Genomic DNA, 22,733 nt, shown 5'->3' with positions numbered 1-22,733 from the left:
CTGTTGCTGCATATGCTTTTTGGCCATAAACGTGGCGTGCAGTCGCAGTGACTGGCGCTGGTCGTCTTGCTCTTCGTTCGTCCCTCTGTTGCTGTTGTGTGCAGTTTTTGTGTCTCTCCTCTTCACCTTCTCTCCTCTTCACCTTCTCTCCACTCCTCTTCTCTTTTGACTCCTCACGCTGGTCTCTCTACCTGTCTGACGCTTTGTTTTTTGTGCTTTGGTATTGGTGTGGCGTTGTCTGGGGCGGCGGCAATGTCAATGCGCCGCTGCTGCTGCTGCCACTGCCACTGCCACAGTTTGCACTTTTTTGCAAGTCGCTGCTGCTGTTGCTGCCGCTGTTGCTATACAAACTCTCTTCACTCCCCAACCAAACCGGCTGCCGCCTTCGCCATCATCACGAATTGCACCGCACCCAACCGCATCGACTGCTGACTGCGATGTAAACGCGTTGGCTTTTCTTTGCCCGCTTCCATGATTCATCTGGGTGATGAGCTCACAGCAGAGAGAAGACAAGCAAGGCAGCTAGAGTCGAGTGTGATCGACGCTGAAATACTTCAAGCTTCAAGTTTGGTAACTTAATTCTAAGAAAAAATTTGTAATGCAAATATTATGATGATAATTTTATAGTTCCTGAGTTATGAACAGACAGACGGCCACATATGTAAATGGGTATAAGAGAAGTATAGTAGTATTAATTATTTAATAGTCTCTAAACGAATGGACTGAAGAGATCCGAAAACATTAATTTTATACTTTACACTTATATTTTAGACGGACAGACAGATGGATGAAGAACTTGGTTTATAAGTAATATGACAGCTCTTGGTAACCTTTGGATGTATAGAATCTATTTCTAAGATTCATATAACGTCTTCTGCCTGTCACAAACTTGTTATACCCTTCCAACACTTTTGTGTAGCACGTATAAATTGAAGTAAATCTCAAGATGTCGGCGGTTGTTTTTTCAACGAAGCGAAGCTTGTTCACATCTCGAGTATATTTAAGTCGGAATCAAAATTTGAGGAATTTGCACTATACGTAATGTTACTATCAATTAACTACCAACAAAAATACAAATACTAAGCACTATATCTCTTGTTGTCTTAATCAATTTAGGATGAGTCCACAAAGCACGCTGGGGCGTGCTTCCAGCCACGTGGTTATGGCGATTCGCTCGGCTGAATCGGTATAAAGGGCTGCCAGCGCAAACAGGAGTCATCGATTTTGGGAAACGTGCCGCGTCGCTTCACTCGCTCTTCATACTCATCCAGCACATCCTATAAAGATCACGCATTTTAATATAATCATTCTTTGATGGCTGATCTCTTAAGACTCACCTGCTTCTTTAAAACTATGTGTTTGCCTTTCCAGTATTTCATCATGCCCAGTGCCTGCAGCGTGCTCACAATATCATACGAGTAGATGGCCATTTCCTGTGGGAATCAAAAATATATGAGTATAATGGAGAAACTGTAACGATTATAATTAATTAAAAAGAGTTGTTTGACAAATTATTTGTACATTACATAATTGTAGAGTTGATTTTGATTATTTTAATTGAAGATTAACTTTTACTTTGCTTGAGTAAATAAACAAACTTTTGAAATTATTTGTTAAATTAAAACTTTTAATAGTAATTCTTTTATCTTTTAACTGAAAATCTTTTGGTATAGATGAAGAATTACATTTTTTTAGAAATACAAATTGGAGACAGGAAACTTTAAAAAACCCTTTTCAAACACAGCTTCGCATATATTTTACCTGTGATACATCCTTGATGCAGAGCGTGTTGCCGGAACGGTTGCAGAGATAGTCGAGCAGGACATCCTTCCAGTAGGAGCGATATGAGATGAGTCCCAGATCGGACAGCGGCTTCTCTGGCGAACCAATTTTGCCTTCTACACGGGTTAGCAGATAACCTGCAGAGTGCAGATAGATAGTAAAAGCGCATTAAACACATCGCCCATAAGTATGCTATAGATAGCACTAGCTTTTTAAGTTCCGGCGCATTATTTATGGTGACCAAGTTTGCCCCGCCCTCAAACCAGCAGAAAAAAAAGAAACGTACCCAACTCAGCGTTTTCTGTGTTGTGTCTAGACAGGATTCCGCAAAGTGTGCGTCCCAAGTGGGGGGAACGACTGCGACAGCGATGTCGACAGCGACGTCAGCGTCAACGACGGCGACTGGTCACATTGAATGACGAGCGCGACGGGCATTTAAACAGCGTTCTCGCGTGCATTCAACCCAAAAAGCTCAACCCCCTTAAAAGCTCGACGACGTCGCCGTCGCCATCGTCTGGCAGCAACAATTCTCGAGTCTAGATAACACAACAACAGTAACAATGAGTGCAGCAAGTAAATCAACGAGGACGAGTTCGTCGCTTGCCCTCACAACACAAAACCCACTGAGGCAGGCTCGGGAAAAAAATCCAACAGAGCAGACACATACACAGGGAGACGTACGCACACTCGACACACACACTCACAAAACAGACGCTAGACGCACTCAACGACAGACACAACTGCAACTGGTTGAGGTTCGGGCGAACCCTGCAGCGTAACGTAAAGTGGGGTGAGTACACACACACATAAATTCATACGTTTTTGGCGTCGAGCAAAAGCTTCAGTCGCAGCAGCGTTGTTGTATTTACTTTAATTGAGCACCGTGGAGCAAAGCACACGATCACAGATGTCCATTGAGTTGCTTTGACATATTGATATGTCCCGACATGTCTATCGATAGGTAGTAGTAGTGTTCTTTTGATATCATAGCAGCCAAATCTTGTTATAGAAGTGAAAAGAGTAGTTAACAGAAAAATGTACACAAACCGACAAACGACAACAATATTCGTTGACTGTAAGTAGTTCCTTTATACAAAACCCACTATGCGCTGTGCAAAGCTTTGCGGCTGCCGAAGGTGGAAAACTCACGTTTGCAGTACTCATTTTAGTGGGTGGCGTTTTGATTTCTTTGCTGTGGCGTCGCCGCCGCCGCCGCCGGTCTATTGCTCTCGCATCTTTCTCGCTCTGCCATCTCTGTCTTGCACTCTCGTCCTGTGTGGGTGTGAGAGTGTGAGAGGCTACGTCGAGACGACTTTATCGATCGATGCTTGTGATTCGCATTGCTGGCCCGACTGCGCAATGTTGCATACCAAGAGGCGTAAAGCAGTCGCTTCGACTACGAGAATAATAAATTTAAAGCAGCGTGCATTGAATGTGCAATGAGTCTTAAATACGTTTAGATTTTTGCGAAACAATTAACAACTTTAGCCAGAGTTTGTAGTCAATTAGCGTTGCTCTAATTGTTGTTCTAGCTGCAATTAGCAAATGCTCTCGTTTACCGGGTATACTCAACTCGACTACTGATGGCAGACACAGACTTGACTCTGGTACGCAGAGGACGACGCCCTTTCATTGTGACCTGTGCTGACCTTTGTTGTCTGCCGCCAATTGCGATGCTTGTTTTACTGCTGCTGCTTCTTCTTTGACGTCGTCGTCGTCGTCTGCAAAAGTTTTGCATTTTTTGTTGTTGTTGCCAGCTTTAAGCGCCAGCTGAAATTTTTATTTGTTGTTTTTGGCATTTTTTTCCGGGGCTGCAACTTTTGGAATGCTTTGTGCGGTTGTGGGCTTGATTTCATTAATTAATTCATTAGCCCTGGTAGATAAGGGCGGCGTCGGCGGCTGAGACTCCATACATCATCGGCGACCCTTGCTCAAACTGCTCGAAAATTATTACTCCCGCCCCGTTCCTTCTTCAACCTTCACATTTGCATATTTGCGTGCATGCAGTTATTACACCTGGCTATGTATATGTATTATGTGCTTGTATGGCCATCTCGCTCTAATGGCTGTTCGCTCGTTTTGTGCTAATGAGGCAGACATGAAGACAGACAGAGCAGACAGCTACAGTCCGTTACAAAAGGGCAAACGCCACACATTCGGCTTTGCTGGGTGTTGTTAACATTGACGAAAACTGTTTGCTCTCGCACTCTGTCCGAACTTTAGCTAAAGCTCACCACACTCACACACACTCTCTCAACGCACTGGCTTGCTTTTGCTCTCTTACTCCTTGTTCTGCATTCCTTTGTGTGTGTGCGTGTGTAAGGTCAATGTCGTTTCGTTCGTTAGCCCCCTACGCCGCCCCCTTCTGCCCAGTCATCAGTCAATGCTTTTCGACTGTGCTTGGACACCCGCATTGCATGTGTATCGAGGCTTTGTACATAGAGACCGACGCCGTGGCGTTGCCATTCAACCAAGCCGCAATGTGACTATGACTCAAGTGCTGCTCGGCTTTGGTCTGGGGGTAATTCTTTTTTTTTTTCCTTTTCTTTCTTTCTTTATTGTCTGGCGCTGTCTTCGGCCGTTTCAAAGGCGGATTAATTTTAAACAATTTCGGTGGTGGTATAACGATAAAAATTACTTATGCCCATGCATTACACAACAAAAGCGAGAGAGAGAGAGGGATAGATATATATTGATACACACCTGCAGACAGACCTTGGTCTACACAGTGTGTAGAGTCTACATTTAATTGATGCAGAAATTGCATGCACTGCAGCATGGAAAGCTAAGCTCGAATGGAGTTGAGCTCAACTCAGCTGAGCCTGGCATGTTGACTTCTCTCATGCAATGATGATTAACTATATTGCACTAACTACACTAATAATATATACAACTAGACATACACACACACACACACATGCATATATTGCGATGACTCACACGCACACACCTCACTCAGCCACCACTTAAATCGATAGCCTAGTCTCATTATAATTAATCTGCAAATATTTTCAATTTGCTTCTTCTCTTTTGTTCTAAATACTGTCATTAAGTTGTAAAGTAAATTTGCGGAAAACTTGTTAAGCAGCTGCAGCAATAATTTTAAAGATTTCTGCAGCTCATGCAACTATTTTATCTCTTTTGGATTAATCACAAGTGCTTTCAATTTTAATTGCTTCATAGATAAGATAGATATAATCATACGAAATTATAATACAGTCCAACAATAAGATAAAATAATTGAAAACAATTAAAACATATTCTGAAGTTTAGAATGAAGGACAAACAGTTTGAAAAACATACGGAGTAAAAAGTCAAGAGACTAGTTCTATGTACAAACTTTAAAAATAACTTTCAATACTTCCAATAATGAGCTTTACATTTAAATTCAAATACTTTAATGTAAATTTAAACTCTTAATTTAGCTGTGAAAGCTTTCCTTAAAACGCAACTTATCTATAGATAGAAAGACAGGTAAACTAAATAAAGTTGATGCAGTATTTTGAAAGCTACTGATAAGTAAACTTAATCAAATATCGAGGAAATTAGCTTTGAAATAACATTAACATAACAAAAAAATAAGAAATATTATAGTTTTCAAAAGATCTTGCAACTTAATGCAATAACAATAACTGTGTAGAAGTAAGCTTTGCTTTAAAAACTTCGATCTATATATTTTCTTCTCTCAAGATTCTAAAAAACCAACTTAAAACTTCCCGATTCTTCAAAACATTGACACGCAGCTTTAAGCTGTTATTTTTGTCGTTGCTAAAGTAACTTAAATAATTACCCCATTCACTTACTGAAATCGATGAGCAGTCTGCCGTAGCCTTTGCGCTGATATGGGGGCAAGGTTAGAATGCACGAAACATTATAGAACGAGTTCTTTTCCTGCAGGAATGGAATATGCTGAAAAATCGATAGAAAAATGAATAAACGATTAGCAAGTGGACATTAAAGTTTAACGCAAAAAAAATCGAACGAATTAAGTCAATGGGCAGCTAAACAAAGAGAGGGTCAAAATCAACATTAGTTTAAACATAATATGACAATTAAATCAATAACAATAAATGCTTAAGGCCACACACGGGCAAGTGGACAGACAGACAGACGGACGGACGGTCGGGCAGACAGATAGAGCGTATGGCAGACAAAGTGTCAGACAGCTTTGGTTGGGGGTTGTCATTTATCGCTTCTAGCTTTTTCGGGAGTTCAATGACCACGCGACGAATCGATGCGCCAGACAAAGAAAGCAAGCGAGACGGAAAGGGAGAGAAAGATAGAGAAAGAGACGGAGTGCATTGCGTATACATATCTATAAAGCTATATAGTGAAGCTATGGTATATATATATATATATGTGATACATACATAAGTCGGTGGGGATTCATACGCAACGCAACGCGATGCGAGACGAGACGACAAAGAGACGAACCCAACTGCTGCAACTGCTGACTGGGTAAGCAGGTGGGGAAAGGAAGATTTCAGCGGCTGGGACTGCTGACTGCCAAAAAATGCGGCGATGTCTACGGCGTTTTTTGGGTGTGAACCCGACCCGAAAGGCAACAATTCCCAAATCCACAATTCGCAATTCGGAAATACATTTATGTACGATGAGCATTTTTTTTTGGTTTGGTTTGCTGCTTTTGTTTTGCAGCGTCTGCCATGATGTCTGGGAACGCACATATGCAAAAGGGAGCGAGGAGATGTGCACAGTTGTGAGGGGGGATCACAGAGTTGGAGCAGGCGCACGAGAGACCAAGCGAGGTGCACGACCTCAATCGTATACGCCCAGGCAGCAGCAACAACGACAACGACGGCAACGACGACAGCAGCATCCAGTGTCGACTGCCAGCGTATCTTCCTGCCCCAATCCGCCATGTCTGGCTGCTGTCTGGGCTGATGCCCATGTTGCAATTTCGGGAGACTGGGAAGTCGCAGTCCGGAGCTGGAGCATTGCCGAAAATAAGCAGGCAAGCGAGTGAGGGAAGCCAGATACCCAAATAACTCGTACACATGGGGAGAGAGACAACTTAGGTGTGTTCCAGCAGACAGACAAGAGTATATTGACTTGATTACAGATGCTGATCAGGAACATATATACTATAGTAATTTGCAGCCCTAAAAGCTATGTTACGCTATCTTAATAGACCATGTGCTTTTTAAAGTTCAAGGTCTACAAAAGACTAAAATTCAAGTAAACCATTAAAATTAAACCAAAGTCAAAAATTTGAAATAGGCTAAATAAATATAACATCACAAATCACTAATATATATTTGTATAAAAATAAACTAATTAACCTAAATTAAAATAGACAATCCACTATAAAAAATAAATAAGAAAAAAAGAAAACAAATAAATTGATATATTTATTCATGGGCAAGAAATCGATAATTGAAATAAGCCATTCAAAATGAATAACTATAAACATTTAAAAATATATAAATAAAGAATAAAACTAGATCAAGAAGAAAATTGTAGGGGTCTAGAATAGGCAAATAGAAATTTGAAAAAAAAAACAATAAAATGCAAAAAGAAAATAATTTTATAATAATAAATACTTTTAAACAATGTCTTGATCTTCAAATTGAAATAAACGGAATGATAAAGAAATAACTTTAAAAATCAACAAGTAGATAAATAAATAATTAGAAGCACAATCTAAATAATTTAATAAAATTTACATCATTTCAAATAAAGAACTAAAAAACAAAAGCAAACTCAGCTAAAATTATTCTATTTAAAAACAAGTTTAGCTTGGGCAAAAATAATTCCAAATCCGGTGACTAACATTTAAAACTGTTGTGGTGGGAAACCCCTTTTTAGAATCTAAACTATTGTAATATAGAAACAAATTCTGACTGAATCAAGAGTTTTGTACGCATGATTAATTGAAGTCTAATATGGAAAATCCGAAATGCAATTTTTATAGAATGTGTCATACCTATTAATCAGCAGTTTGACTAGCACCGAACATTCTACAATAACAAATTAGGGTTTGGTGTTTTTACATACCAACAGCTCTATAATATACTGTATAATGATGAAGAGCTTGTTTAAATAGAACTAACATTAGTATGTAATAAAAAATGAAATGATTTCAGTAAAGAACAGAAATACGTCATTCTATTAATGGTATTGAGTCAAAAACCATTCGTTTATAAGAATTTAGCAAATAAGCAACATATTCATTGACTATTTCTCTCAGTGTGGTGTGTGAAACCAGCTGCTGATTCTGCAGCTCCTGGTCTGAGTTCGGGATGAATGGAATACACAGACTGCGTCGTACTCCGAACTACGATTCCCAGCACCAACTCCAATTCCGTCTCCATCTCCAAACTGGGAGCTATGCGCGACATGCGCAATTTGTAACACAAACCCAGTCTCTGGGAGCGCCCAAAAAACTTGTGTATGCAGTCAGAGCTTGCAACATGGAATCGAATGGAGTTGGGAGTCCGCAGACTCGTTGCCACGTTCAGGGGGAGGTCAAGAAACCTCGTGCACATGGCAGACAATATACAACTCGTCGTCATCGTCATCGTCGTCGTCGTATTTTGTTTTTATTTCGATTTCTTTCTTATTTTGCCCAGCTGCTGATGCTGCTGCCGATGCTGCTGCTGTTGTCGGTCTTCTACTAGTTGTTTGCTCGTTTTTTCGTTTGTATTTTTGGGGGGTTGCTGGGGAAATGTGGCACGCCTCCAATAGTGGCAGCTTATTTACCCGCAGCAGCTAAAACTGGAGCTGGAAGCTGGAGCAACATCTCAACGCAGTTGACAAAACAATTTTTGGGTATGGTCAAGAATGCCAACTGCTGTCTGGCATGTAGCGAATATAAAGTATAGTATAGAGAGCTGTCTGTCTCTCTGCTGCCTGCCTCTATGTATTACATGCCACATGCCACATGCAACACCTAACACCTCCTCTCTTCATCTGGGCTTTCAGCTTGGCTTGTCTGGTTCTGGGTTCTACTTCTGTTTCTGACTCTGAGTCTGAGGTCTGAGGCCTGGGAAGTCTGTCTAAGCTGAGCCCTGTTCTCTCTGCTCTGGCAGCAGACACAAAAGAATCATAAAACTGTGAAATGGTATTATTCAATTTGATTGCAAATAACAACTAGTTCTTAATGCTTCCAATAAGAAATTCAGCTCAGTCCCTAACCAAGGAATATAATCCATATACATATTTATCCGAAAGGGGGGAGATAATCAAAATAAACATTGTTTCTATTAAAAGATAATTGCCATAATTGACTAAAATGCATATACTTTTCTGCAGAAGACAGAATTTATTAAAGTACAGAGAAGAATACAAAAATTTCATTATGTGCAGACAGATTAGCAACAAATTAATTCTGATTTTCGTACTGAGAAAACAATGAAGATTTTCTTAAAATTTTAATTGAATTTAAGCTAAGTCAATCGAGTGCTAAAGGTAGCTCAAAATATATAGAAAAAGAAGATAATAAACTTGACAATACAAATCACTATTATAAAGAATAACAGATTGGCAATGCTTTTTGTTTAGTAATTTATTCTACATGAAGAATAGAGGAAAGTTTTCCGTATATAGCAAATATGGAATCAAACAGAAAAAAATCTAAAATTATCGTAACTTTAGCTGAAAACTAGTTGTTTTAGTAGAGCCTTGAAATATTACCCATTATTCCATTCCAACTAGAAAAAATAATATAAAAACTCTATAACCTGGAGACCTTAGTCGTTCTGGTTTACCTCATTGCAAAAATGAATTGCATTCGTTATTTAAATAAAATTATTATAGTAACCCAAAAACTCAAACCTCTAGCTTAAAGATGAATTGTCTAACTTAAAACATAATGGAAATAATTGGCAGATAAAAATTCCCTTTGATTGACCTATTTAATATTTAAAATATTTAGATAAGTAGTTTTCTGAATTTAAAATTCTCACTCACCTTGCTGAAGTATCCGACAATGTGACAGCCATCGACATCGGCCAACGTCATGATGTAGAACAAAAATGGTTCCACATCGTAGTACAACGTTTTGTGGTCCAAAAAGAACTTGGCCAGCAGACAGAGATGCTGACAGTATTGCTTGTAACGTTTGCCATCCACTTGCCACACCTGCAGCTTGCCCTTGCGATAGATTTCATCGCCCGGCGGATGACGCCAGACGCATTTCTGTGCATGACGTTTGATGCCCGTCTCGGATTTCTGATAGCGCAGACAAAACTCACAGATATACATTTTTGGCAGGCGGGCAGCGTCATCGGGATAGGGCGATTGATACCACACCTTCATCTTGTACTTGCCCATGCTGATGTATCTAAAAGAGAACAGAAAGGTTGAGTAAAAAAAGAGATGTAGCTAATGATGACACCTACTTGATGCCCTTGCCAACGGGCAGATCCTTGAGTTCATCCTCTATTCGCTCCGACGCTTGTGCTTGAGCCTCGCGAAACAGTTGCAAATCATAGTCGGGCACCAGGCCCGCCAGATTCGGTTCGCGATCCTCATCCGTGCAGTCCTTATCCAGCTTCACCTGCAAGATATTTAGGTATTAGTTTAAAGAATTCATTACATACAATTCCTTCTACCTTATCATTTAAAAAGCTGCTGCTAATTGGTCGAAAGTTGGCGCGTGATTCGCGTATTTTGGCCAGAAATTCACGTTGCTCAGGCGTCAACGTCTTGGGATTGCTGTGCTGATTGCCCGGCGTGCTTGAGTTGCTGTTGTTTACGGGTGGAAACTTTAAACGCTGCTCGTTGCGCAGCTTGCGTTCGTTGGCACGCTCCTTGCACTCTGAGGCGGACATGTTGTGGTAAATGGGACACGCTTCCGGCAGAAAATGACGATCCAAATTGCCGCTCAAATGACCTGAGGAGTCGCAGCCTTCTATGGGACATTTCTTCTCTAGTTGAAGCGCCGGCGACACAGGTCGCGATTTAATGGAGCTCAAGACGCTGCTTTCCTTCTTCACCTTGCATTTACTGCTGTTGAGACCTGTTGCTGTTGTTGTGGATGACTTCTTCGCAGGGCTCTTTGACAGCACACGACTCTTGTCATCTTCCTGCTCCATTTCCGCATCTGATTCCGTTTCGCTGCCTGGCTTGACTTGCTGCTGCTGTTGCTTGGATCGCCGCATGCTCAGTGAGCGGGTTAACTTGCGCATGGGGTTCGCTTTATCCTTGCGTTCCTCCTCGCTGTCTCCAGCTACTGCTGCTGTCCCTCGTTTGCCTTTGGCATTCGATTTTCCCGTCGCCGGCTGTGAGCTGTAGGAATTGCTTGAGTCTGTGGCCTCCGATTCGCTCATCGAACTTGTCTCCGAGCCTGAACCGCTCTCTGAATCGTCGCTGCAATCGCTGCTCCTGCTCTTGCCGCGTCTTGGACCATTTTTATTGCTGTTGTTGTTACTGTTGCTGTTACTCGTTTTGGCTTGCAGCGCCTTGGCGCGCATTTGTTTAGCGCGCACTGCGGTGGCTGTGCTCGCCAGCTTCAGCGGCACTTTGCGCCCATTTTTGGTGTCTCCACGATGCGCCGAATCATCGGTGCTGTTAGAGCTGCTGCTCAGCGAGGGACACTTACTGTTGTTGTCGCCATTGCGCTGCGCTTGAGTTTTGGCTGGCTGTGTCGCTTTACTAGTTGCTGCTCCACCTCCTCCTCCTCCTCCCGTTGTCTGTTTTGGCGCTGTGCTTGTCGAGGGCTTGCGTCGTGCCACTGAATTGTTTACTGTGCGCGCATTTTTTTTGGCTGGCGGCGCATCATCATCGTCGTCATCGTCATCATCATCGCTGGACAGTCCGCCATTGCGCTGATTGCTGGCGGCTACAACAGAACGTACTTTGCTCGCCGCCGTTGCCAATGCAGCATTGCTATTCCCAGTAGCCTTTGGCTTCTCATTGTCGGCTGAAGGCGGCGCTGGTACTTTGCGCCTAACAGGGTTTTGAGGCTGTTTTGCGGGCTGTGGTTTAGATTCCTCGGCGCGTGGCACATCTGAGCTGCTGGAATCGCTGTCGGAAGAGCTGCCTGTGTCTGTGCAACTGGATGAGCCGCTTGAAGTTGTGCTGCCCGAAGTGGAACTTGAGCTGCTGCCACTTTCCATGTTTGTGTGGTAAACAAAAGGTAAATACTTGTCTTTTCAATGGTTTACGCACCCGTAAATAATTGTTGCTTTGCAGTAAACGATGACTGATGACATGTGTTTCACGATGCACTTGAGTTTGTATTTGTTGCTTTAGTTATTATGCATCAATTTGCAATATTTTGTTTGCTTTTATTTTTGCACAGCAATGCACAATTGAGTTATTGTTGTGTGCTGAGTGACCGCAGTTACAATTATTAAATATTCTAATGAAATATACCAACTACTCATTTTATATACTAATTTTACAAATACGAGGGCTGCATACAATCACATAAGATAACTAAAGAAGCTAAATTGTTGAATGAAAAGTAAGTAATTTGGTTTATTTAATTAAAGTACACTTTCAATTAAAATTAAATGAATTATTTAATAGTTTGTAATAGCTTTTATTTTGAATGTGAATTTCGTCCCAGTCACTATTCACTTCACTGCTACTCTTCACTATCACATATGAGGAGCAAAGTCAGTGAGGCCGTGGTATATTTGCCGGCATTGTAAACTAGTATATTTTCTGGTCAGCTGTTTTGTTGCGCCTCTTTCATTATATGCATTTTATAATTTTGTTAGCGTCAAATTAGAAAAAATAAATCAAATTGCAAATTAACAATTACTTTAATAAAGTAAATCAAATACAGAGCACTAGAAATATAATGTACAACGCGGAATGCATTCCCATCAAGGATATTAAGCCCGGTTTAAAGAATATCAATGTGATATTCATTGTACTCGAGGTTAACAACTTGTTGGCATTTGTTTATTAGTGTTTTTAATAACATGCCATTTATTTCAACAGGTTGGCGTAGCCACAGTGACGAAAGAGAACCGTGAGGTGCGCAATTTTAAAGTAGGTGATCCCACCGCCAGCATTAATGTCTCCATTTGGGATGAGCCCGGCAAGCTGATTGCACCCGGCGACATTGTTCGTCTGACCAAAGGCTATGCGTCGATTTGGCGTCACTGCCTCACTCTGTATTCGGGCAAGAATGGCGAAGTCTTTAAGATCGGCGAGTTCTGTATGATCTTCAATGAGGCGCTAAACATGAGCGAACCTAAACGTGCCGATCCTCAAGCGGCAGCGCCACAAACTGGCAACATGGTCGCTGTCCAGACACCGGTGGCGACACCAGTTGGCGTGGTAGCGGGCGCTGTGCAACCAGCTGTGAATGCTACGCCTGCCGTGGTGCCGCCAGCGATTGTGAAGCAAGCAGGACGAGGAGGACGCACTGGAGCAGCGCGAGCTGGCGCAATGAAGGGAGATCGACGATGAGATGCAAAGGAAGCGAACGAATCTTAGGGCAATATTTTAAGACAAATGCATAGGAAGGATATTATTAAATTATATGAACAAGTTTATTGCGAATTTTGTAGAGAAAACATAAAACAGAAAAATAAGGGACGAGAGATTGACATACAAAACATCTATAATAAATAATTGGTAATAATCATATTCATAATCATAAATAGTATGAAATACAAGACAACTCTACATATGTGTATTTGTGTTGATGTGTGCATGTGTGTGGTGTGTGTGTATGTGTGGAATTAGCTTAAGCTTAGAGCTGTGGCCCGCAATGCTTATGCCTTCTTCTTCTTCTCGTAGTTGGCCTGAACAGCTTTCAGCAGCCAGCCAACCTCCTCGACGGTCTTGATCTGATAGTTGGCATAGGTCTTCAGCGTGGGCAGCTCCGAGACACGGAAGGTCTTGCCAATGCCGTGCAGCACCTTGATGGCATCCTCGTCGGTGGTGTCGTCGCCCACATAGATGATCTTCAGGTTCTTGGCCCAGTCGGCATCGAAGTGCTTCTCCAGGATCATCTTGGCACCCTCTCCTGTAAATATATAAGGATAGAAAAATGGTAAACAGGGTTTGATAAGCTTATAATGTACTTAGAACTAAGAAGATTTTAAATAAAAGTTGTATCTGCAATAAGCCATATATAATATATACCAAAAGTGTTTGGAAATTAAATGGACTTTAATTCTACTACTATGATACATAATTTGAATTTTTTTTTATTTTGTAGATATTTAAAACAAACCTTAATACTGGTTTCTTCAATTTAAGAAAAAAATTTAATGTACCAACAACTACGATATATAATCCATAGGTATTATTCGTTTTAATATTTTATTATTTTAAAACAAATCTTACTTGTTAAAAGTAATATTTATAAATATATATGCTAACTTGAACTACTATTAAAATAATCAATATTAAAATATTAAAGGAACAAAAATTAATATGATTGGTTTCTTGGCATAGCTTATTGATTAAAATAATCAATATTAATGCTCTTCTATTTGAGGCTAAACTTGTATTAAAACTGAAATTCCAATAGAATTTTATTAAGTGAATTGTAATATTAAGTAATTTAATATTATGAATTATATTGATATTGAAGGGTTTCCTGTATAAAGTCTAATCTAAGCAAGGGCTTTATAAGCATATATATTAAAAAAAATGTTGTTATAAATTGTAAGCGCAACACCTCGATCTATTTTAGTATACAATATCCTATTTTGATATAGTACCACTCCTAACTTAATATTTAAATATTTTTAATTTATTTTAGGAATAGAATTATCTTAAATTATTTGTTGATATTTGTGAAATTCAATTGAATTATTTTTTGTCAGAGTCGTGGAACCAACTAAAGTCTTTTAACAAATTATTAGTGCTTTTCCATGGAAGACTTCAGCTTTAAAGAGCTCACATTCAAATGGGTATACTATCTTTGGAGTAATCTTGAAATGTTTATCAGTATGAATTAACGAATAATCATGGAAGATGTTGAAATATATAATTACGAAATGTTTCAAAAAGTTCAGCTATTTTAGCATTGTTTTCGAAGCCCATTTGTTCAATTTATCCTATTTTAATTATTTTAATGCGGTCAGCATTATATTAATAAAAAATGTTCTATAGATTCAAGTTATTTTGGCATATTTGCGGCATTGTTTTTGGAACCCCGTTGATGATATATGCACGTCTTGCAGATGCTGGAGAATCGGATCTTCGGGCAATAAACAAGTTTTCCACAATATTTTGAATCGTTCACTCGATATATATTATATATGAGAATAGATATACTATATATGTATGTTATAAGAAGCTGACTTGCCCGTGTTAGGGGCAGAGATTTATCTCACATCGGGGCATATATGTACATATATCTATAATGCTATATGTCTATATCTAAGTGTGTATCTTCTAGGCGTTATTTTTAGTCCGCTGCGTGGGCGTGGAGCGAGCAAATTGTGTTTGGCCTGCGGCCCGTCAAGTAAATTGTGCGCAAGCCACAATTTCAAATCATTCAACTCGCCACAGACCGTCACTATATACATACTATATCTTTTCATACTATATAATAGAATAATATGCGAGTTGAGTGTGTGTGTTTGCCTTTTTTCATTATTTTAATTATGCTGGCTTTGTGTTGTTTGTTGTTTATTTTGTTCGCTATTAACGCTACATTTTTGTTTAATTGATGACGCATTAGACGTCCCGTTCCCTCCATCCCCTCTGTCCATCAATTTAAGTATTGCATTTTCTTTTCAGACGGCACCAACAATTCCACTTTCTTCTCTTCTCTTCGGTTCTCGCTTTTGTTGCCATTTCAAATGCGCTTGCCAGCTTTTCATTTTTCATACAGAAATAATAAATACCGCCTGTTTTGCTTTTTCTTTTTTTTCGAACGCTTTTTCTTTTTTTTTTTGGTTGGTTGTTGCTATCTTCGAAATTTTTGAATTTTCATATTTTTCGCTTTGTGCAATATTTTTCCACTAGGAATTTATTGCTCCTCCAAAAGGCGGGCACAATCATAATTAATTTTTATTTGTTGGCCGTAAATATTTTTGTTGTCTTTTGAATTATGCACATTTGTCGCGGCTCATTGGAAATGTCGCGTATTCTCGCCCCCGAGAATTGTGGATAATTTTGGAACGACGATTCTGTCGACAGATTGCATTCCATTTGAGATATGGAATATCATTCTTTAGCAGAAGAAGATGATCATGTGATCTTAGATGACAGACTACAAAACGGGATGTGATCAGAATTATATATTTAGTACCTTATGCCATTCAGAAAACCATCAAATATGATCGTTTATAGGCAAGTTCCGTCACTATATAGTGACAGCATTTATTGGCATATGTTTTGTGAAGCATCGCATCATTAGCTAAAGATGTTTCGCATTAGTTGCGCTTAGTTTGAGTTCTTTAAACTGTCTGCATAGCCTCGTTATAATTGCTTCATGTATCTGATTCATTACATTCGATGTAGACATGATTATGTTATGCCAGGGATATATTAATTGAAATTAATTGTACAAGTTTCAAAGTCTGCCAATTTCATGCCAATCGGGCAATAAATATTGTATAAAAGTGTATGAAATAAATCGTTGCCAACGAGAAATTAATTTCTCTACAGCATCTTTCTATCATTAAATCATTAATTTTAGTAACTCAAACTTATCAGTATTAAATAACAAATATAGAAATGATATAGTAATAATTTTATGTAAATCTGTATTACAAATTCAACTTCCCATTTTATACTATTAAGTTAAAAAAATACCATTTCTTTAAAGAATACTTAGACTTGTTTTAGAACATACTATATATCATAAATTGTGTTGTAAGGAATTTAAAATATCCTCTGCACGTTCCAAATAGGAACAAATCAAACGCTAGACAAAACAAGTCAAAATTAAATATTTGCGAAATGAAAGCAAAATTTTTCGCTGAGAAATTGCAGAGACTTGAACATTTATCATCGCGCTGACTAAATATTTCCCAAAGACCATACAAAGCTAGATATATGCGATATATATAAATATACATATATGTTTTAGGCAAGTCTATTCAGAAGGTGGCGCGCTTTTGACATCAGTTTGCTCTCTGCTTTATTTGTCAAGAGGGGCGCCGACAGAAAAAAGGAAAAAGCAGAAAGGAAAGGCAAAAGAAGAAATCGAAGAAAAAAAGTGGAAAACATTTTTGAACGCTGACAGTTGCCACATAAATTTCGGTTGTTTTTGATATTTTCATTTTGGGTTCTTCGAAGACGAAACGCCCACATTCCACCTCTCTGGGGTGAAACTTTTGAATTTTGCGGCCGTGCGCTATGGGGAAATATATGGAATACTATATAGACTGCAGACTTTGGGCAATAATTAAATCATCGAAGCGTCGTCTCGTTCAAAATCGAATTGTTTCGAACAGGTGCCGACGACAGCCGCAGCCCAAAAAACAGGCGGCAACAGTTGGCTGACAATCGCAAACAAATTGATATATCGAACATGTATACTATATAGATAAGATATATATATAACTTTTTAAGTTCCCCTTCAGACTAACCTTTGTCCCAGTTGACGCGTGGCTTGCCCTCCAGAGCGTAGGGAGTCTCGATCAGCTGGAAGCCATGGGACTGAATCAGACCCTTGGCCTCGGCAATGAGTTTGGCCTTCAGCTTGTCGGTGACGCCCTTGTAGTGATAGGTCACCGAGATCTTCTTATCCTCAACCCAGGCACCGGAGCAAACAACCTGCCGTAGGAAGAAACAAAAATTCCATTTAGAATAAGCTCTGGAAACTCGGGAAATCTTTCTCAATCACCTTCTCCTTGAGCTCAGCCACCAGCTTGTTGTGCTTCTCAAGCAGCTCCTCGGGCATTTCGATCTTGAACTTCTTGCCCGATGGGTACTCCACCTCGAGACCGTGATTGCCAGCATAGGTGACATTGGGGAACTTCAAGTGGTTCTTGATCTCGTTCAGTTCGCGACCGGAGAAGACAACCATGAAGATTTTCTCATTGGCAGCCAGTTTCTTAATGTTGATCTCCGTATCCTTGGGCATCACAGACAACTCCTCGGTGAGGGGAGCAAGGGTGCCATCGTAATCCAGCAGCAGGACAACCTGATCCTGATCGGGTGTGATGAAGCTAAGCAACAGGATAATTGTTCAAAAAGTGTTGCTAGCCAAGTTCACATTGCTGTTGAAGCTTACCCCTCGAGAGCCTTGACGTAATCCTCCTCCTTCTTCAAGAGCGGTGCCTTCTTCTGCTCAGCCATAGTTGAGTTGAGTTGAGTTGATGTTGAGTTCAAAAATAAAAGATATTCTATCTACCGGAAACTGTGCGACGTGCTGGACGTACCTCGATCGACTTAATACTAATGCCCAAGGTGCGCCAGCGAAAGGCCCATGGTGAGGCATCTATAAGCAAGAAGAAGAACTGATGCTCTCTCTTCCATTCTCTCTCTCTCTCTCTGTGTGTGTGTGTGCGGGAAGTGTGGCAACTCTGGTCGTTGGCCAAGTAATAGCGCACGTTATTTATGAGGCATATGCGCATAAAAAAGCACATACCATAATGGATCTTTAAATACATACACAAGAATATATACTGTATGTGTGTGTATGGTATATATAGCGTCAGTTCGATATCTATATAGTGTAGATATAGGCTCGTAAATACAGCGAGTGGTTGTCGTTGTCGTCTTCAGGTCGTTTCACTTTTTTTTTTTTGGACTCATCTCCGTTGACACACTTCAGCACTATGTGAATACTATGAATACACTCACATTCACATTCGTTTTGTGTCTAGCGATTTATTTTGACTCACTTAGACAGCTGCCCGACAGCGTTTTCATTCATTCATTCATTGATCGAGTGTTTGGGCAACATTTTATGATCATTTACACAACCGCCGACACTTCCTTTGCATTGAACTATTTATTTTGTTTGTTTGTCTTTTTATGTTGGCATCACTGGCACAGTGAAGCCTCCGCTTGAGTGACACACATTTGAGAGAGAGAGGAAAAGCATGTGGGAAATATATTAAAGTATATATTAATAATAACTTAATTTGAATCAGACAGCCGAAATATTTGTAGTAGCTACAGTGAAGCTTAAGTAAGGAAAGCAGTATTGTTGGAGGAAAAACAGCTGCAGGAAGTAGAGGAACAAAACAGTAAACAATAAAGTTGTATTTAATTTATTATGGTTAATTCATTAACTTTTGCGTATGTGTAATTTATTACGTATACGTAATTTAAAACAAGCGCCGCATCAATGCCCTGGAGAAACGTTGTTCAGCCAACGCTTTTCTTGCTTAAATTAATTTAAAGAATGCATAAGTAACACATGTTTATTATATATCACAAATAATATATTTTGCTAAATTAATTGCATTATTTTTAGACGGCTTTCACTGACTTAAAAACACAAAGCAACGTGCAGACAAAGGCAATGAAATATAAAGCAAAATAATGCTAGAAGATTTTATTCTAATTAAATATAATAAATTCTAGAAACTATTATCGCAGACAATAAATGTCCACGCCTTTTAAATATGTCTTTAGAGGTGAGTAATGTTTTCAAATTTGTCACAAAAATAAGTAAATTTTGCTATCAACTGCAAAAGTATTTTAAATTTTCAAATAACTTTTTAGTCCTCAAGCTTTTATGAAATTTCAATTAAATTTTTGTTGAGTTAAGCAATTATTCATTGTTGGGGAAAAAATCATTGCTTAGAACCTTTTAAATACTCTGTAAAATTTAAATTTCATCTTACTTTCAAATTCCCCGCCTCGCACTTTGTAGAATGTAAAAGCAAAAAAGAGATTTGCGTATTTTTAGCATAAACAGTTTGCATTGTTTATATACAAAATTATGTGTTAAAGTGTATCAACTAAATGTAAAGCTGTTCAATTGTTTGTAAATAAAGCTAACAACATTTAAAATTAAACTTCAAATTGGAGCTTACACATACGAGTAAATTCATTAAATAACTAAGCAATTAATTCATGTATTCATATTTCTAGGCATAGACGCGAGCTATCCACTGGAGGAGATCAGTCATCACATCCTGTTTGGGCAGACGGAAGTCGGCAAAGGTTTGGATTTTGTCATCGGCTGCAATGCGGAAGGATCTACCCAAGCCTTGGAGTACCTAAAGAAGAGAATGATAACAAGATGAGTTAAAGAAAGTTTAAGTTTAGGAAAGTATTCTTTACTCACTCTCATGGCATCCTCGTCGGTGGTATCATCGCCAGCGAACACAACCAGAACTTGTTCCGCCCAATCTTGGCCAAACTTGCTCTTGAGTATGTAAAGAGCCGCCTCGCCTTTGTTCCAATCAACTGGCGGCTTTGCCTCGATGGCCTCATGAGCCTGATTCGCCCTGAAGCCGTGACGTTGACAGATCTCCGTGGCCAGACGCTTCTGTTCATCCTTCAACTCGACAGGAGTATCGCGGTAGTGATAGGTGAGAGACACCCTCTTGTCTTCCACCCAGGCTCCATTCTTCTCCACCTGCTGCTTCAGTTCCTGCACCATCGCCGTGTAGTTCTTCTTAATGTCTGCGGGCAACTCGTAATCGTGACGCGAGCCATCGGGATACTCGATCTCCAGTCCGTGATTGCCGGCATAGGTGACACCATCGATGTTCACATGCGCCTGCACATCCTTCAGGGCACGTCCTGAGATGACGGCGAGGAAGATTTGCGGATGCTTGGCCAGCTTGTGGAGTATCGCCTCCAGTTCGACCGGCATTTTGGTCTTGCTCGGATTCGATGCAATGGGCGCCAAGGTGCCATCGTAATCGAGGAGAATGGCCAGCTTCGAATGTGTGTTCAGATAGCTGGAAGACAAAGGGAGGGAAATATATTAAACCATTTTTTTTAAGGTTTTTAATGAAGGTAAACTTAAGGTTTTAATAAGATTGTTTGCTATTCTATCTGATAAAAAATAGAATGTCAATCCTTAATTTGGAGATATGAAAATTAAGCTAAGGTTAACACCATTGTAGCCCTTGTGTTTGGAGCACCTCTTTTGCGATTTTCTTAGACCATAATGAATGGTGGTAAATGAAAATTAAATTTGGATATGTTGCAAAATGTTACTTCATAAGTTTTCCTGTATTACATTATATTTCCATTTCAATTGCATTCTTATTTATTTATATTTTATGTAATTTTGTAGCTTAGGTTGGGATGTAGCTTAGTGGATTGAAGGAGAAATACTCGACTCTATTCGAGTGAATTAGCCTTGTTCATCTGCCACTTCGCTCTTCTTTTCACCAAAGAGAAATTATTGAAAGTGAACTAATAATGGAAAAGGAAACAGAGTATCTTAGATTCAATCATTCTCTACAAAAAACCTTCTTACTTGTTAAAACATTTCTGTACTCGGTATCTTTACAGTTCATCACACTTTATGTTACATTATTGCTTTAGTATATTTTCTTTTGTGTCATTTATATAAAGGGTCTTGCACAGTTGAATATTGCTTTGTGTTTATAATACCCGCTACCCACAGGGTAGAAGGGTGTTATAACTTTGTGCCGGCAGGAAATGAATGTAACAGGGATAAGTAAAACAGTGCGGTATCGCAAAAATACTAAATATGTCGAAGGTCATATTTAATATATGTTTGAGTACATATTTGCGGTATATTATGCGGTATATTTTAAAAATAATACCACCGTTTTGCTTTAATTCAAAATGGGTAGCTGATTTTCAACATCTTTCTTAATTTTGTTGATTTGCTTCTGTAAACTTTGATATTATTAAAAAGTATGAACTCGCTATATTCTCTTTTCCACAATACGAATATCTATACTCTATATATATGCTTAACAGCTGAATCTTTCTTACGAATCTTTGTGTATAACACTCAACTACAGCTCTCGTTAACTAAAAGGTCACTTAAAGTTGAGCATTGCCTGCTTTCTTTTGTTTAAATCGACTGTAATATAGACATTTATCATAAATAGACTCTATATAAATCTCTATATATATCTATATGTGCTTATCAGCTATCATATGTTATACTTGTTAACTTTCTTTCACTCTTTCATACTTGCTGTAATTCTCTCTCTCTCTCTCACTTTTCCTAATCCGCATTATCATTACATGACTTCCTCTCTGTCTCTGTCTGTTTCTCTTGCTTGGTCGCAAGGTCACATTGATAGTGATAATGACAAATATGATTACGGCTGGGGATGATTTAATCAATCCGCAACTTACCCTGGCAGATTCTGTTCGAACTCCTCCAGGCGACTGATGACAGGTGCAACTTGTTTCTCAGGCATGATGTCAGCTGTTGTTGTTGTGTTGATCCTTGTGAAGCAAATGAAGCTTAAGATGAGTCGAAGTTGTTGTTGTTGTGATAGCACTGAAATTGATCAAAGTATTTTAGCTGAAATGTTGAAATGTTGTCTCGTCGAGAGCTGAGGCGGAACTGTGAATCGCTGCTTGACTGAGGTTTGCTTTTAAAATCGCCGGGTTAGCTGATAACAAATCTCTCGCTCAGCTCAGCTAATCTCATTTCCAGTTTGCTTAGTTTGTTCTCCCTCTCTCTCTCTCTCTCTCTTTCGCTCGATCTTGCTCTCAAACTTCTTTGCAATCGATTCCGATTATCAGTTGTATTTATTTTGTTACCTGTCCCTTAAGAGCTCTGCTAGTTAACTGTTGTCTACTTTTGCTCCTGACCTGAGTTTTTATATAGCAAAAATTCGCCGTTGTCGTTGTTTCCCATTTCCCGAATTGAATTTATATTTGCACTGCATTGTTGTTGTATTGTTTTTGTTTTATTGATGAAGGGAGACAAAGACATTACACACACATTACTCATCGTACGCAATGCAATTGCCACGCGTCGAGTTCGTGGCTGCGTTGCTGAGTTGCATGCCGCCTTTTGGGGCATTGCGCCCACAACAACAACAAGTTGTTTGCCTCAAGTTCATTGCAATAAACAATGCGATGAGTTCTCGCTCCTCTCGAGGTTAATTACTCATGTAATTTTCCATATTTCCTTCACTCCACAATGCGCT

At 39.4% G+C, this 22,733-nt stretch overlaps 5 protein-coding genes across 6 annotated transcripts; 2 read left to right on the top strand and 3 right to left on the bottom strand.

The window, feature by feature from the left end:
• Window positions 1-971: 971 nt before the first annotated feature.
• LOC133850915 (histone acetyltransferase KAT7) lies at window positions 972-12,092 on the bottom strand. Its single transcript, XM_062287170.1, has 7 exons — window positions 10,356-12,092; window positions 10,143-10,300; window positions 9,712-10,084; window positions 5,586-5,691; window positions 1,762-1,919; window positions 1,338-1,433; window positions 972-1,277 (listed from the first exon to the last, which is right to left on the bottom strand). The coding sequence occupies exons 1-7, from the start codon at window positions 11,859-11,861 to the stop codon at window positions 1,161-1,163; spliced, it is 2,514 nt and encodes an 837-aa protein (XP_062143154.1). The 5' UTR covers window positions 11,862-12,092; the 3' UTR covers window positions 972-1,160.
• Window positions 6,148-7,081, top strand: LOC133850919 (uncharacterized). The gene is made up of 2 exons (XM_062287175.1): window positions 6,148-6,240; window positions 6,439-7,081. The coding sequence occupies exons 1-2, from the start codon at window positions 6,188-6,190 to the stop codon at window positions 6,764-6,766; spliced, it is 381 nt and encodes a 126-aa protein (XP_062143159.1). The 5' UTR covers window positions 6,148-6,187; the 3' UTR covers window positions 6,767-7,081.
• A 335-nt stretch (window positions 12,093-12,427) lies between the features above and the next one.
• On the top strand, window positions 12,428-13,393 carry LOC133850918 (SOSS complex subunit B homolog). Its single transcript, XM_062287174.1, has 2 exons — window positions 12,428-12,634; window positions 12,697-13,393. The coding sequence occupies exons 1-2, from the start codon at window positions 12,554-12,556 to the stop codon at window positions 13,168-13,170; spliced, it is 555 nt and encodes a 184-aa protein (XP_062143158.1). The 5' UTR covers window positions 12,428-12,553; the 3' UTR covers window positions 13,171-13,393.
• On the bottom strand, window positions 13,232-18,078 carry LOC133850916 (uncharacterized). The gene is made up of 4 exons (XM_062287171.1): window positions 17,909-18,078; window positions 17,519-17,843; window positions 17,262-17,448; window positions 13,232-13,732 (listed from the first exon to the last, which is right to left on the bottom strand). The coding sequence occupies exons 1-4, from the start codon at window positions 17,971-17,973 to the stop codon at window positions 13,479-13,481; spliced, it is 831 nt and encodes a 276-aa protein (XP_062143155.1). The 5' UTR covers window positions 17,974-18,078; the 3' UTR covers window positions 13,232-13,478.
• A 1,444-nt stretch (window positions 18,079-19,522) lies between these two features.
• Window positions 19,523-22,434, bottom strand: LOC133849681 (trehalose-phosphate phosphatase). Of its 2 annotated transcripts, XM_062285804.1 has the most exons (4): window positions 22,342-22,434; window positions 21,928-22,075; window positions 19,919-20,540; window positions 19,523-19,850 (listed from the first exon to the last, which is right to left on the bottom strand). In XM_062285804.1, exons 2-4 carry the CDS (start codon window positions 21,990-21,992, stop codon window positions 19,719-19,721), a joined length of 819 nt encoding a protein of 272 aa, XP_062141788.1. In that variant the 5' UTR covers window positions 21,993-22,075; window positions 22,342-22,434; the 3' UTR covers window positions 19,523-19,718. The 2 variants fall into 2 exon arrangements, with proteins under 2 accessions (XP_062141788.1, XP_062141789.1); XM_062285805.1 differs by lacking the exon at window positions 22,342-22,434 and having other exon boundaries at window positions 21,928-22,112.
• Between the last annotated feature and the right edge of the window lie 299 nt (window positions 22,435-22,733).

This window comes from Drosophila sulfurigaster, chromosome 2L (genome assembly GCF_023558435.1).
Source record: "Drosophila sulfurigaster albostrigata strain 15112-1811.04 chromosome 2L, ASM2355843v2, whole genome shotgun sequence".
NCBI lineage: Eukaryota > Metazoa > Arthropoda > Insecta > Diptera > Drosophilidae > Drosophila > Drosophila sulfurigaster.
This window is presented reverse-complemented; position numbering and strand designations above follow the sequence as displayed.